Consider the following 11,040-nt stretch of genomic DNA (forward strand, 5'->3'; position numbering starts at 1 on the left):
GAGAGTGGGGGGGGGGCCCCCCCCCCCCCGAGCTGGGGAAGCCGCAACACCGAGCCCCTGGGCTCTGCTCCAGGAGCAGCACTGAACGCCAGGGGCGCCTCGGGCCCAGTGCTACCTGTGCTGTGGCCACAGCGGGGAGGCTGGTGCGGCTGGGGCAGCCGGTTCACTCCCCAGTCACCTCTGGGCTGGAGGCAGACTGGCGCCCTGTGTCTGGGGGTGGCATCTTCTCTCCCTACAGACACCTCCCGAACCCATTGGGTCACACCTGTTCTCTCTGGAAATCAGCATGCTGGCTACAGGCTGACTCCACTGGGAAGCCTATGATCTTGAACACGACCTTTAACCTCTGCGACGCATACTGCCACGTGTGGAAAGTGGACGCAGTCACCAGGCCACCGACGCTGAGGCCGGCGTGAGCACAGGCCCTGGCAGGTGCGGGCAGGCAGGGCGCCTGCTGATGGAGGGTATTGGTGAGACAGCACCTCTTGGCCAGTAACAGGGACCGGATTCTAAGACGCCACCCACTGTGGGAGGCACTTTGTAGGTCCCTCTAGGGAAGGCAAAACTGCCAGTTAAACCAGCACACACCTGACTGCAGAGATATTAAATGTAACACAAAGGTATACCAGAACTGGGAAACGGGATACGTTTTGAGAGGTAACTGACCTCTACTGGGAAGGAGAGCGATCCCCTCGTGGGATGGGCGGGCAGAGAACCCTGCCTTTTGCTTCTCCAGGGGAGGAAGGACAGCTGCTTCCAGGAGACCTGGGGCCCGGCGCTGCGGGGTCGGGTGGAGGCGGGGGGCACTCCCAGCCAGCATGGCAGTGAAGGGCGCCCAAGCCGCACGCTGCCCTGGCCCGGGCCTGGGTCCACACAGTGCATATGCTTTTATACACGTGGTCCCGCCTCCACGTGGAAAATGGTGGCAGGTTTCCACCACGTGGAGACAGGTGACCTGAGGAAAGTCTCCCCACCAGCCGTCCTGGTTTAGTTAATTTTTAAAACCAGAAACCATCCCAGCACTTTGCTCCACAGAAACATCCTGCCCGATCAGAGGAAAACATCCTAGGAAGCTGGGCTCTGACGGAGGGCCTAGAATCTAGCGCGAGAGAAAAACAGCAAAGACAGGCTCTCGTCAAGCTTGTTCCCGACTCGGGTACGGGTTTGGAGCCACACCAAACGGACGCCTGGGCCCACGGCACCACCACTCTGCCCGTCCCACGCTTGGTACCGGCTCTGCTTTGTGTCACAGGTCACCAACCCAGAGCGAGAGGCCGAGACGCCCACCTTGACGCCCTCGTTGTAGCCGTCCCCGGGGCTGCTGAGGCTGGCGAGGCTCCCCAGGTGGCCGGGCGCCCCAGGCCGCGGTGGCTTCTTTGGCGGAGCTGCAGGATCTGGGAAAGGCAAGGTGTCCCCGTAAGTGATGCGCAGTGACACACGCAGACAGACCCCAACACAGGTTCGTATTTCTACAACACACACTAATCTTGGAGGGCACCCCGCATAGGCGTTTCTGACACATTAGCAGGAAGTTCTGTTTTCCGATATTCTAGTCAGGGGCTGGATTTGGTAAATGTCATACTTTTGGTCCATAGAGGAAAAATGCCATGCGTTGGTCCACAGAGAAAAAAGAGTTAAAAAGTCAGGAGATACTCCAAAGCTAAGCAACGATATACATTCAAAACACACTCCCTCAACATTATAAAAACTTCTTGACAGATGTCGTTTCTTCACTTACCTGGTTTGCCCACAGGCTGATAGATGTGTTGGTTTCCAGTCTGTGGGAAGAAAAAGGCCCAGTTACCGCAATAGCGGGCGCCATGGGGCGATGGCCTTCCCTCCCCTTCCGTCCCCTTGAACATCTGTGCTCAGTGCTGGGCTCCAAGACCAGCAAGACGGGTCAGGGGGTGAGGGGCTGTCTTCAAAGCCTAGTTGGGGTGGGGGATGGGGAAAAAGCAGGGCTGCCAGCAGGCTGTGGGATATACGGGAGTGTGGACAGGAGAGGTCACGGCCAACTTAAGATTTCCTTAAGAAAAATGATGTCCATGGACGCCTCCAGTCCACCTTTCAGGAGCACAGATCCGGGCCTTCGTAGGGTCGGGTCCCTTGCTCAGGAAGCCCCCTCCCATCCTTCCGGATGTCTGTCCTCCTCACAAGCAGGGGTGTGGTCGGGAACAGTGACAGTGGGAGACGCTGTGGTGCTGGGGTGTCTGGGTGCCCTGTGAGCCCCTGCTGTCACTGTCACCCAGGCCTGCTGCTACAGAGCTGTCGGGTCCCGGCCAGGCTCCGGGCCCAGCCCAGAAACCAAAGCACAACCTCCACCCCAGAGACACTATCAAAGGCCAGGCCTGCTGTGGGCCGTCACGCCTGCAGCAACCCGACACAACCTACCCCGGGACTAAATGAAAACAGTCTTTTTATGCCTACGTTCTACTTCTGGAGAGACACACTTAGCTTGCTTAATTTAAAATAGGAAACTAGTCGGGGCGCCTGGGTGGCTTAGTCGGTTAAGCGTCCGACTTTCACTTAGGTCATGNGGAAACTAGTTGACAAATACACATATTTAAGGTGCTTCACTTTCTACCGTGAAGGGATCGACCTCTTTAAGACACAAAGACCATGAGGGGCGCCTGGGTGGCTTAGTCGGTTAAGTGTCTGACTTCAGCTCAGGTCATGATCTTGTGGTCTGTGGGTTCTAGCCCCGCATCGGGTTCTGTGTAGGCAGCACAGAGGCTGGAGCCTGTTTCAGATTCTGTGTCTCCCTCTCTCTCTGCCCCTCCCCCGCTCATGCTCTGTCTCAAAAATAAATAAAAACTATTAAAAAATTAAAAAAAAATAGACACAAAGACCATGAAATGGTGGACACCCAAGTAACACTGCTCCTCTCCCGGAACCACACTCACCTTCTCACCCTGACCTTAAAGACTCACAAAACCCTCGCAGCTGCATGATGTGAAGAACGAGGGCTCCTTAGCAACTTATTTCAGGGTAGCACTTTATAGTTAACCTATTTATTATTTTTAAGTGTTTATTTATTTTGAAAGAGTGAGCACAAACAAGGAGGGGAGGGGCAGAAAAGGGNTCATGAACCGTGAGATCATGACCTGAGCTGAGGCGGAGTCGGATGTGCAAACGACTGTCCCCCAGCCACCTCTAACCTGTCATTTACTTGACAGTTACCGCAATGCTCTGTTGTGGGCACAAAACGAGCCTCCCCACACTCACTTGTGAAGCAGGCAGTATAAACGTAGCCCAGGGAGCAAGGTAATACTAGTAGGTGTACACGACAGCACATCGCCAAGCCCGGCAGAAAAGGACATGAGGGTGGGGGAGGGGGCGGTGGCGAGGACACTACAGGTTTCAGTGGGAAGATCTGACCTTTTGAGATCGTGACCTTTGAGCACAGACTTGGGGTGGGGGAAGCCATGAAGAAATCTGGGAGGGGAGTGGCCCAGAGACAGGATCCCCCCGCAGGGGTGAACAGCACATGAGGAACCAGGCAGCCAAGGGAGCCAGCCAGAGGATGAGTGAGGGCGGAAAAATTTGGGAAACATGGCCAAAGCTCTAGAAGTGGACAGTCTGTGAACTGTGTTGTGTTCACTGATCCAAGCAGTAAAAGACACACATTTAAAAAGATTTATAACACAAGAATTTTCTGGTTGATACTCAGCTAACAAGAAATTCCAATTAACTACAAAATTCTATTCTAAGAATGTTCTTGATTAATTCAACAACTACATGTACGATGCTCTGTTCTAGGCAATTCCACAGGTTGGCTCTGGGAGGGGAGGCGCAGAGAAGCCCCCCGTTCAGAAGTCCTATGGACAAGCGTGTGCTCAGGCCGTGTTCCGGTTCTGCCGCACATCCAGCTGCGGACCCTGGGCCTTGGAGGAGTCATTCAACTGTCTGGGGCTTTGCGTCTCCAGTTTGTTAACAGACGCCAGTAACACTGACCTAACACAAGGCTGTCACAAAATGACAACAATGGCAGTCTGTCAACTTGTGTATTACGCTAAAAATCCAAATAGTTTCTACTTTCTATGAAAACTGATGGGGTCGATTTCCACTGGCCTTTTATCAGTGGTTGTTCACTAGCTCACTCCCACGTACTGTCTCAGTCTTTGAGCCAGAGTTCTCCCTGAAACCACGGCGCGTTTCCAAAACTGTCAAGTTGGAGCGTTTTAAGAGGCGGCCACACCAGAGGACTGACTGAAGAGGGAACACCGTTATGGTCGCGGGGTGCTCTTGGCCCTCCGAGGGAAGCACCCCCTTTAAGTGGGCCATCATGTTGGCAAGTGCGTGGTCTGGCACCTGGCACCGTGACAGGTGACCGCGGGCAAGTGTTTTACGAGCCTCAGTTTACCCCTCTGTGGAGTGTGGATGGCAGCAGGCCTGACTAGAGCTGAGGCTTCAGGACGACACTCAGCACAGCTTCTCCTCATTGGTACTAAGCGCTCCCGCCATCACCCGGGCCCGGCGAACGCCACAGGACCGCCAGTGGCCCTGTCCTGCGCTCTCTGCTCCACAGGTGTTTCTGAAGAACCCTTCTATCCAGGTCTAGGTCACTCCCTTATGTGCTCATTCCACGCGCCGTCCGGGGGCCTGCTAGGTGCCACGTGAACAATTTCCCTTTTCTAACAAAATTTCCTAGTAGTGGTGTTCTCAATAGCTACTTCCTTGAAAGGGGTTTACGTGTGTGCGGATTCTCCGCCTTACCAACTTAACACAGGAGACATGTTAACCACACAGGACACCTGTGTGCAGAGGTGTTAAGTGGTGATGTGACTTTGTGCTTGTGGACCAGCAACGTCCAACATTCTGCCGCAGAGCCCACTGTGCCGGCACAGCCTGACGGGAAATGCCCAGTCCTCCCACGCTGGTGACGGAGCGTATCTTGTAGGGGCCCAGTGTCAGGGGCAGCTGGATCTCACGGTGTAGATTAGAGAGAGCTGCTGGTAGGTCCTTCCCGACCACACGTGTTGGAGCTGGAGCCTCATGTATGCACGCGTGTGTCTAGAAGTCCATCTAGAAGCCTTATCAGGGTGGATCTTCATCCCCAAAGGTCTGTTACTGGTAGGCACAGGTTTTCTCTTTTGTAAAGAAGTTCTTTGGGAACTTCTTTAACTGTTTAAAGAAATCTGCTTTTATTTTGCTCAGATACCTGCTGATGAAAATAAAACCCTTTGAACTGTTCTTCCTAAAAGATCAGGGGAGTACTTCTAGCAGGCTTTGAATACATTTGGAATAATCATAAATCAGCTCTTTAAAGAGAATTTAGGCATTTCCCCTCAAAACACACAGAAGGAAAAAAAAACCTTGCTGTAGAAATTCGGAACCATGCACTAAGAGTGCACAACTTTAGCAAGCGGCAGCTTGCGTGCATCGCCAGTTAGCAGCATGCATATCCCCTGAGCGTTTTCCTGGCGACAAGTCGGCCGCTGCTTACCGGGCCCTGAAGACTCCCGTCCTCCCTGTCGATGCTGCCTCGAGAGAGCCGCACGTCAGGTTTCTAAGGCAAAGGAAACAGAGTCAGAGAGCTTCGTTCTTGCTTTGCAAATCATGGACGGATTCTGTCTTAAGCCCCTTCCTCTTAGGACACAATCGTCCTCTGAATGAGAAGAGTTGAAAGTTCCCCAGTTTCAGGAAAATTCTCAAACCCGGTGATGACAAACACAGGCCCGCTGCCCCGGCAAAGCCCGTCTCCACGTGTGTAGCAAACAGGCGTGCGCGGCGGCCCCGCACCGCACAGGAGAGCCCGCAACTCCCGCCTCTCGCCAGCAGCAGTTTTCCTCCCGGCAGAGAACTGCAGCCCAGGGTGGAAAAGAGCAGGAGCCCCTCCCGCGTCCCAGCAGAGCAAGGCTTGTGTGTGCCTGGCGGTACCGCCAAAGCAGCGAACAGTCCAGTCACACGCGCCCCCCTCCCCATGCATCCACGATACAGAAACCTAACGGACCAATCTGGATTTAGTGTATGTAAGAGGACGCAAATCGCACAAGTCCCATAATCAACAAATGGGGTATGTGCCATCGTGGCAGAGCTCGGCAGGTCTGGTCCCCACAAAGACCAGTCTGCGCGGTGGCCTCTGCCCTGCCTCCCTGTCCCCGCGCTGTCTACACACCCCTTCTCGGGTCACCTCCCCCAGCCTCTCCCGACCAGACCGTTCAGTCCCTGGTCTACAGACAGCGTCTATTTGGCAGGATCGTGCGGTAACACTTCCCTCATTCGACAGAGAACGTCTAAGCATCTCATTTATGCCTGGAGGTCGTACACCTGCGAGAACTGGGCACTGAGGACACAGCCCAGAAGCACATGTGGGCCGTGGGCTGAGGAAGAATGAGCTTCGTCTCTCCCTTCTTGTAAATATATGTTTACAAAAGCGAACCATGCCATATAACTCCGTGACCTCTGTGTAACATTATGTAGTAGAAACTGGAAAAGACCATGTTAAAGGGCTGCACGACACCCCCAGCATGAAGGCACTCGTAAACATAGGACAGGGAGGCGTGGGGCTCTGGCATTAGGCTGCCTGGGCTCGGACCAGCCTCCAAGCCTTTCGAACTGTGTGACCTGGGCCTCAATTTCTTCAGTTACAAAATGGGGCAGTAACAGTACCCACTGCTGAGGCGTGATGGGAGGATTAAATGAATTAATATTGGCAAACTATTGGCCAATTACTTGTGGGGCAATTTTCAAAATTTCAAATGTATAAACAGTTGCTGATGAACACCTCTGGATACGAATATCTGTCTAAATCCCTGATTATTTCCCTGGACAGATTTCCAAGAACGGAATTATCCAGTCAGAGGGTTTGAACATTTAACAGTCCTGGGTATCAGCTGCCCAAGTGCTGGGCCGCCGGATTCCCCTCGCCCGCAGGTGCTCTCTGTGCCCTGACACCGACTGTCATTTAAAACAGCCAATTCAACCAACAAAATACTGTACACATCTGCCCTCCTTTCTTAGACATAAGAAATCCCTGTTTCTCCCCACTGGACGCCAGGCTCTGTAAAGGACAGAAGCCGTGCTGTCTGCTTCCCGGGGTCTCCAGGTCTTGTTAGAAGAGCAGGACACGTGCGTGGGGGGAGATGAAGGGTCCACACCCCTGCCCTGTGTACAGCGCCAACGCCCCGTGGACAAGCCTCCCCAAACCCACTCCTCGGCTGGAAAAGGGGTAGACTAATGCTTGGAATGGTAATGGGCACTATTAGACGTTCAGGAAGTATCTGCCAAAGGAATGCTCAACTAACAATGCAGGTAGAAAGAAGACTGTACGGAGGAAGAACCTGGAGCTGAGAAGGCAGAACTGTAGGCGTACCTCAGAGATACCGCAGGTGTGTTCCAGAGCGCCGCAACAAAGCAAAAATCACAATACAGTGAGTCAGATGAATTTTTGGTTCCCCCATGGCTATAAAACTTATGTTTATACTACACCATAATGCATTAAAAAATGCAATAAACAGCATTATGTCTAAAACACTTGAATTAAAAAATATTCTATTGCTGGGGCACCTGAGTGAGCGGCTCAGTTTGTTAAGCTCTTGGGTTTAGCTCAGGTCATGATTTCACAGTTTGTGGGTTCCAGCCCCGTGTCGGGCTCTGCACGGACATTGCTGAGCCTGCTTGGGATCCTCTGTGCCCCTCCCCCACTTGCTATCTCAAAGATAAACATTAAAAAAAAACTTTATTGCTAAAACACGCTAACCACACGACTGACCCATCCTTTCACAAACGGTTTCTTTGGAGCAGGTGATGCTGCTTGACAGCATTTTACCCACAGAATTTCCTCACCAACTAGAGTTCTAGAACATTCTAAATGCTCTGTTGCCCTTCCAACAGTCTTGCATCCCCACCAGGAGGAGTTTCCATCTCCAGAAAGCACGTGCTCTGCTCCTCCCTGAGCACCTCCCCCTCCCCGTCAGCTTTATCCTGAGATGACGGCAGTTCGGTCCCATCTTCAGGCTCCACTCTGGATCCTGGTTCTCCTGTTCCCCCCACATCCGCAGGGCCATCCTCCGCTGCATCCTGAGCCCCTCAAAGTCCTCCACGAGGGTCGGATCCACTTCTTCCAAACTGCTGTTAGGGTTAACAGTTCCAACCTCTTCCCATGAATCACAGATGTTCTTCATGGCGTCAAGAACAGTGAATCCTTTCCAAAAGGTCTTCAACTTTGCCCGGATCCATCCAAAGACTTCTTGTCTATGGAAGCTATATCCTTTCTTTCTTTTTTATTAAATATTAGTTTTAGAAAAATAGTCTATTTTTTGGGAGTGCACAAGCAGGGGAGGGGCAGAGAGAGGGGGACAAAGGATCTAAAGCAGGCTCTGCACTGACAGATATGGGGAGCCAATGTGGGGCTTGAACTCAGGAACCATGAGATCATGACCTGAGCCGAAGTCAGACACTCAACCAACTGAGCCACCCAGGTGCCCCGAAGCTGTATTCTTTCAAAATGTATTTCCTATATATTAAGATGTGAGGTCAACATTACTCCCTGTGGCTGCAGAACAGATACCGTGTCAGGGGACGTGAACACCTTAATCTCCCTATCGGCCTCCATCAGAGCTCTTGGGTGACCAGGTGCGAGGCTGATGAGCAGTAAATTGAAAGGAAGCTTTTTCTGGGTAGCAGGTCTCCACAGTAGGCTTGAGTTAGTTTGTGAACTGTGTTGTAAGGGGTCAGCCAGGCTTTGCAGTTCCGCGGCAAGAGCACAGGCAGCGGGGACCCAGCACCAGGCCTTGGGGGCCCCAGACTTGCAGCATGGTCGGCGGGCACCGGCTCCCCCTGAAAGTCACTGGCTGCGTGAGCCCCTAACACGAGGGCCAGCCTGTGCTCCGAGGCTGTGAAGGCGGGCACGGCCTTCTCCCTGGGCGCGGAGTCCTGGATGCCGTCTCCTTCTGGCATCAGGCCACCGTGTCTACACTGAAAGACCACTGCTGAGCACAGCCACCTTCAATGGTTCCCTGAGCGCGGTCGTCTGGAACACTGGCGGCTTCGTGTCGTCCGGAATGCTTGCACTTTGATGCTGTAGAGACAGCTTCTTTCCTGGCACCTCCCCAAGTAGCCTCCGCTTGCTTACAGCCTTCCTCCGCGGCTTCCTCACCTCCCCGGCCTCATGGAGTTGAAGAGAGCGAGGGCCTGGCTCTGGGTGAGGCTTCGGCTTAAGACAACGTTGTGCTGACCTGATCTTCCATCCGACCACTCCAACTTTCTCCGTATGGGCAATGAGGCTGTTTGCCTTTCTTATCGTCTGTGTGTTCACGAGAAGCACTTGTCATTTCCTTCAAGAAAGTCTTGCGTGCACAGCTGGGCGAATGTTTGGTGCAAGAGGCCTCGCTTTCAGCCTGTCTTGGCTTTCGACGCCTTCTCAGCTTAATCACTTCCAGCTTTTGACTTAAAGTGACAGATGTGTGACCTTTTCCCCCACGGGGACATCCAGTAGACACTGTAGGGATATTAACTGGCCTGATGTCAGTGTCATGTCTCAGGGAACAGGGCTGCCCGAGGACAGCGTGGCCCATCGTGCCCTAAAACAATTACAATCGTAACCTCAAAGATAGGTCACTGCCACAAATGTAATAATGATGAACAAGTCTGAAGTGCCGTGAGAATTACCAGAATGTGACCCGGATACGAAGTGAGCAAGCGCTGCCAGGAAAGTAGCATGTATAGAATATGTGATAGAATGAGGAATGCCCAGAGCTGTTCCAAGCAACATGAGGTGTGTTCACTCAGGCGACAAATATGTAGTTTCTTCTAACTGGAGCAAATATATATATATATATTTCTTTTTTTTGAAAATATATTTTTTAAAAAGTGGATTTATTTAAGTCATCTCTACACCCACCGTGGGCCTCGAGCCCACGGCTCTGAGACCAAGAGCCACATGCTCTTCAGACTGAGCCAGCCAGGCGCCCCGGACCGTAGGAAATATTTACTCTTTTACTTAAACAAAAGCAACTCCTGTTTCTTATCCGCTTACAGAATCAGGGGCTGTGTCCCATGTGTTTACGTGGGCCGTCTACTTGGATCTCCATATAAACCACACGAAACAACTTATTTTGCCTCATGCACAATTCCCTTACGTTAGACTTTTCCCAAGACAGCATTTCGGACGTGAAATGAGGAAGCCTGTCTCTATAAAGTGCACTTGCGTTCCGCGAACAGAAGTATGTAAGCTTCTCCTCACACGGCCGCCAGCCTGCTGGAGAGGCGGTGGCAGCTTGGGGAACTCGAGAGAGAGCCAGTGCCGGCCGCCAGAGAGAAGTGGCTGTTCCTGGCTCTGCTGCTGGGTGAGGCTTGTGCAGAACAGTCTAGACTTGAAGACAGTAATATAAAGAGAAGAAATTTATATTTGAAATCTTACAGAAATAGATCACAAAGAATGTTTGGGGCTATTTGATTATTTTCCCCATCAGGTAGGCCTGCTATCTCTCATTAGGCTTAACTTCTATACATTATAGCACATAAGCCCAGTGCATTTTTATAAATGTGTGCCCTCACCTAACACAGCACCCAGAACAAGGCACTGCGGACACCCAACTGGCTGAGGCTGGCCTCCGCCTCCCCAAGGGGACGGATCTTGTGGCCTGCAGCCCCAGGGAACTCATGTGAGGGGCTATGCAGCACGCTCTCCTGCGTCGGGGTCGTGAACGTGATCTGTAAGACCCGTCCCTGTGGGTGTGAGGAGGGTCTCACTCGCTGTGACCCTTGTGCAGTGTCCCACTGTATGACCCCATCTGTTCTGCCGGGAGGGACAAGTGGGTTCCTTCCAGTTCCTGGTACCAAAAAGGACAGTGGTGTGAATATTCCATCCCATGTGGCCCCGGGCACTGCGACCTCGCAGGCAACAGGTGAGGGCCGAAGGCACGGTTCCCGGTTCCGGGGACGCAGCAACTGCCAGCCACGCCGCGGCTCTTCTCTCGTGCGCTGTCACGACACTACACTGTCGTCACCTCAGACACAAGAACACAGGAGGGCGTGGCCTGGCTCAGCAGAGAAGGGCCAGAGGCGGTCTGGTGGCCTGTCCTGCCCCCCCCCCCC

The 11,040-nt window shown here is 52.8% G+C and overlaps 1 protein-coding gene across 8 annotated transcripts in view; it reads right to left on the reverse strand.

Annotated features, from left to right (window-relative positions):
• PTK2 (protein tyrosine kinase 2) overlaps nt 1-11,040 on the reverse strand; it is a 245,595-nt gene that overhangs the window by 9,240 nt on the left and 225,315 nt on the right. For 6 of the 8 annotated variants that reach the window (XM_077750005.1, XM_077750004.1, XM_077750003.1 and 3 more), the window contains 3 exons: nt 5,447-5,509; nt 1,739-1,778; nt 1,288-1,394 (listed from right to left, as the gene is read on the reverse strand). In XM_077750005.1, coding sequence (XP_077606131.1) covers nt 1,288-1,394; nt 1,739-1,778; nt 5,447-5,509 — 210 coding nt within the window. The remainder of the gene's footprint in view (nt 1-1,287; nt 1,395-1,738; nt 1,779-5,446; nt 5,510-11,040) is intronic. The other 2 variants (XM_077750007.1, XM_077750006.1) reach the window with 1 other exon arrangement.

This window comes from Crocuta crocuta, unplaced genomic scaffold (assembly GCF_008692635.1).
Source record: "Crocuta crocuta isolate KB4526 unplaced genomic scaffold, BGI_CrCroc_1.0 scaffold119, whole genome shotgun sequence".
NCBI lineage: Eukaryota > Metazoa > Chordata > Mammalia > Carnivora > Hyaenidae > Crocuta > Crocuta crocuta.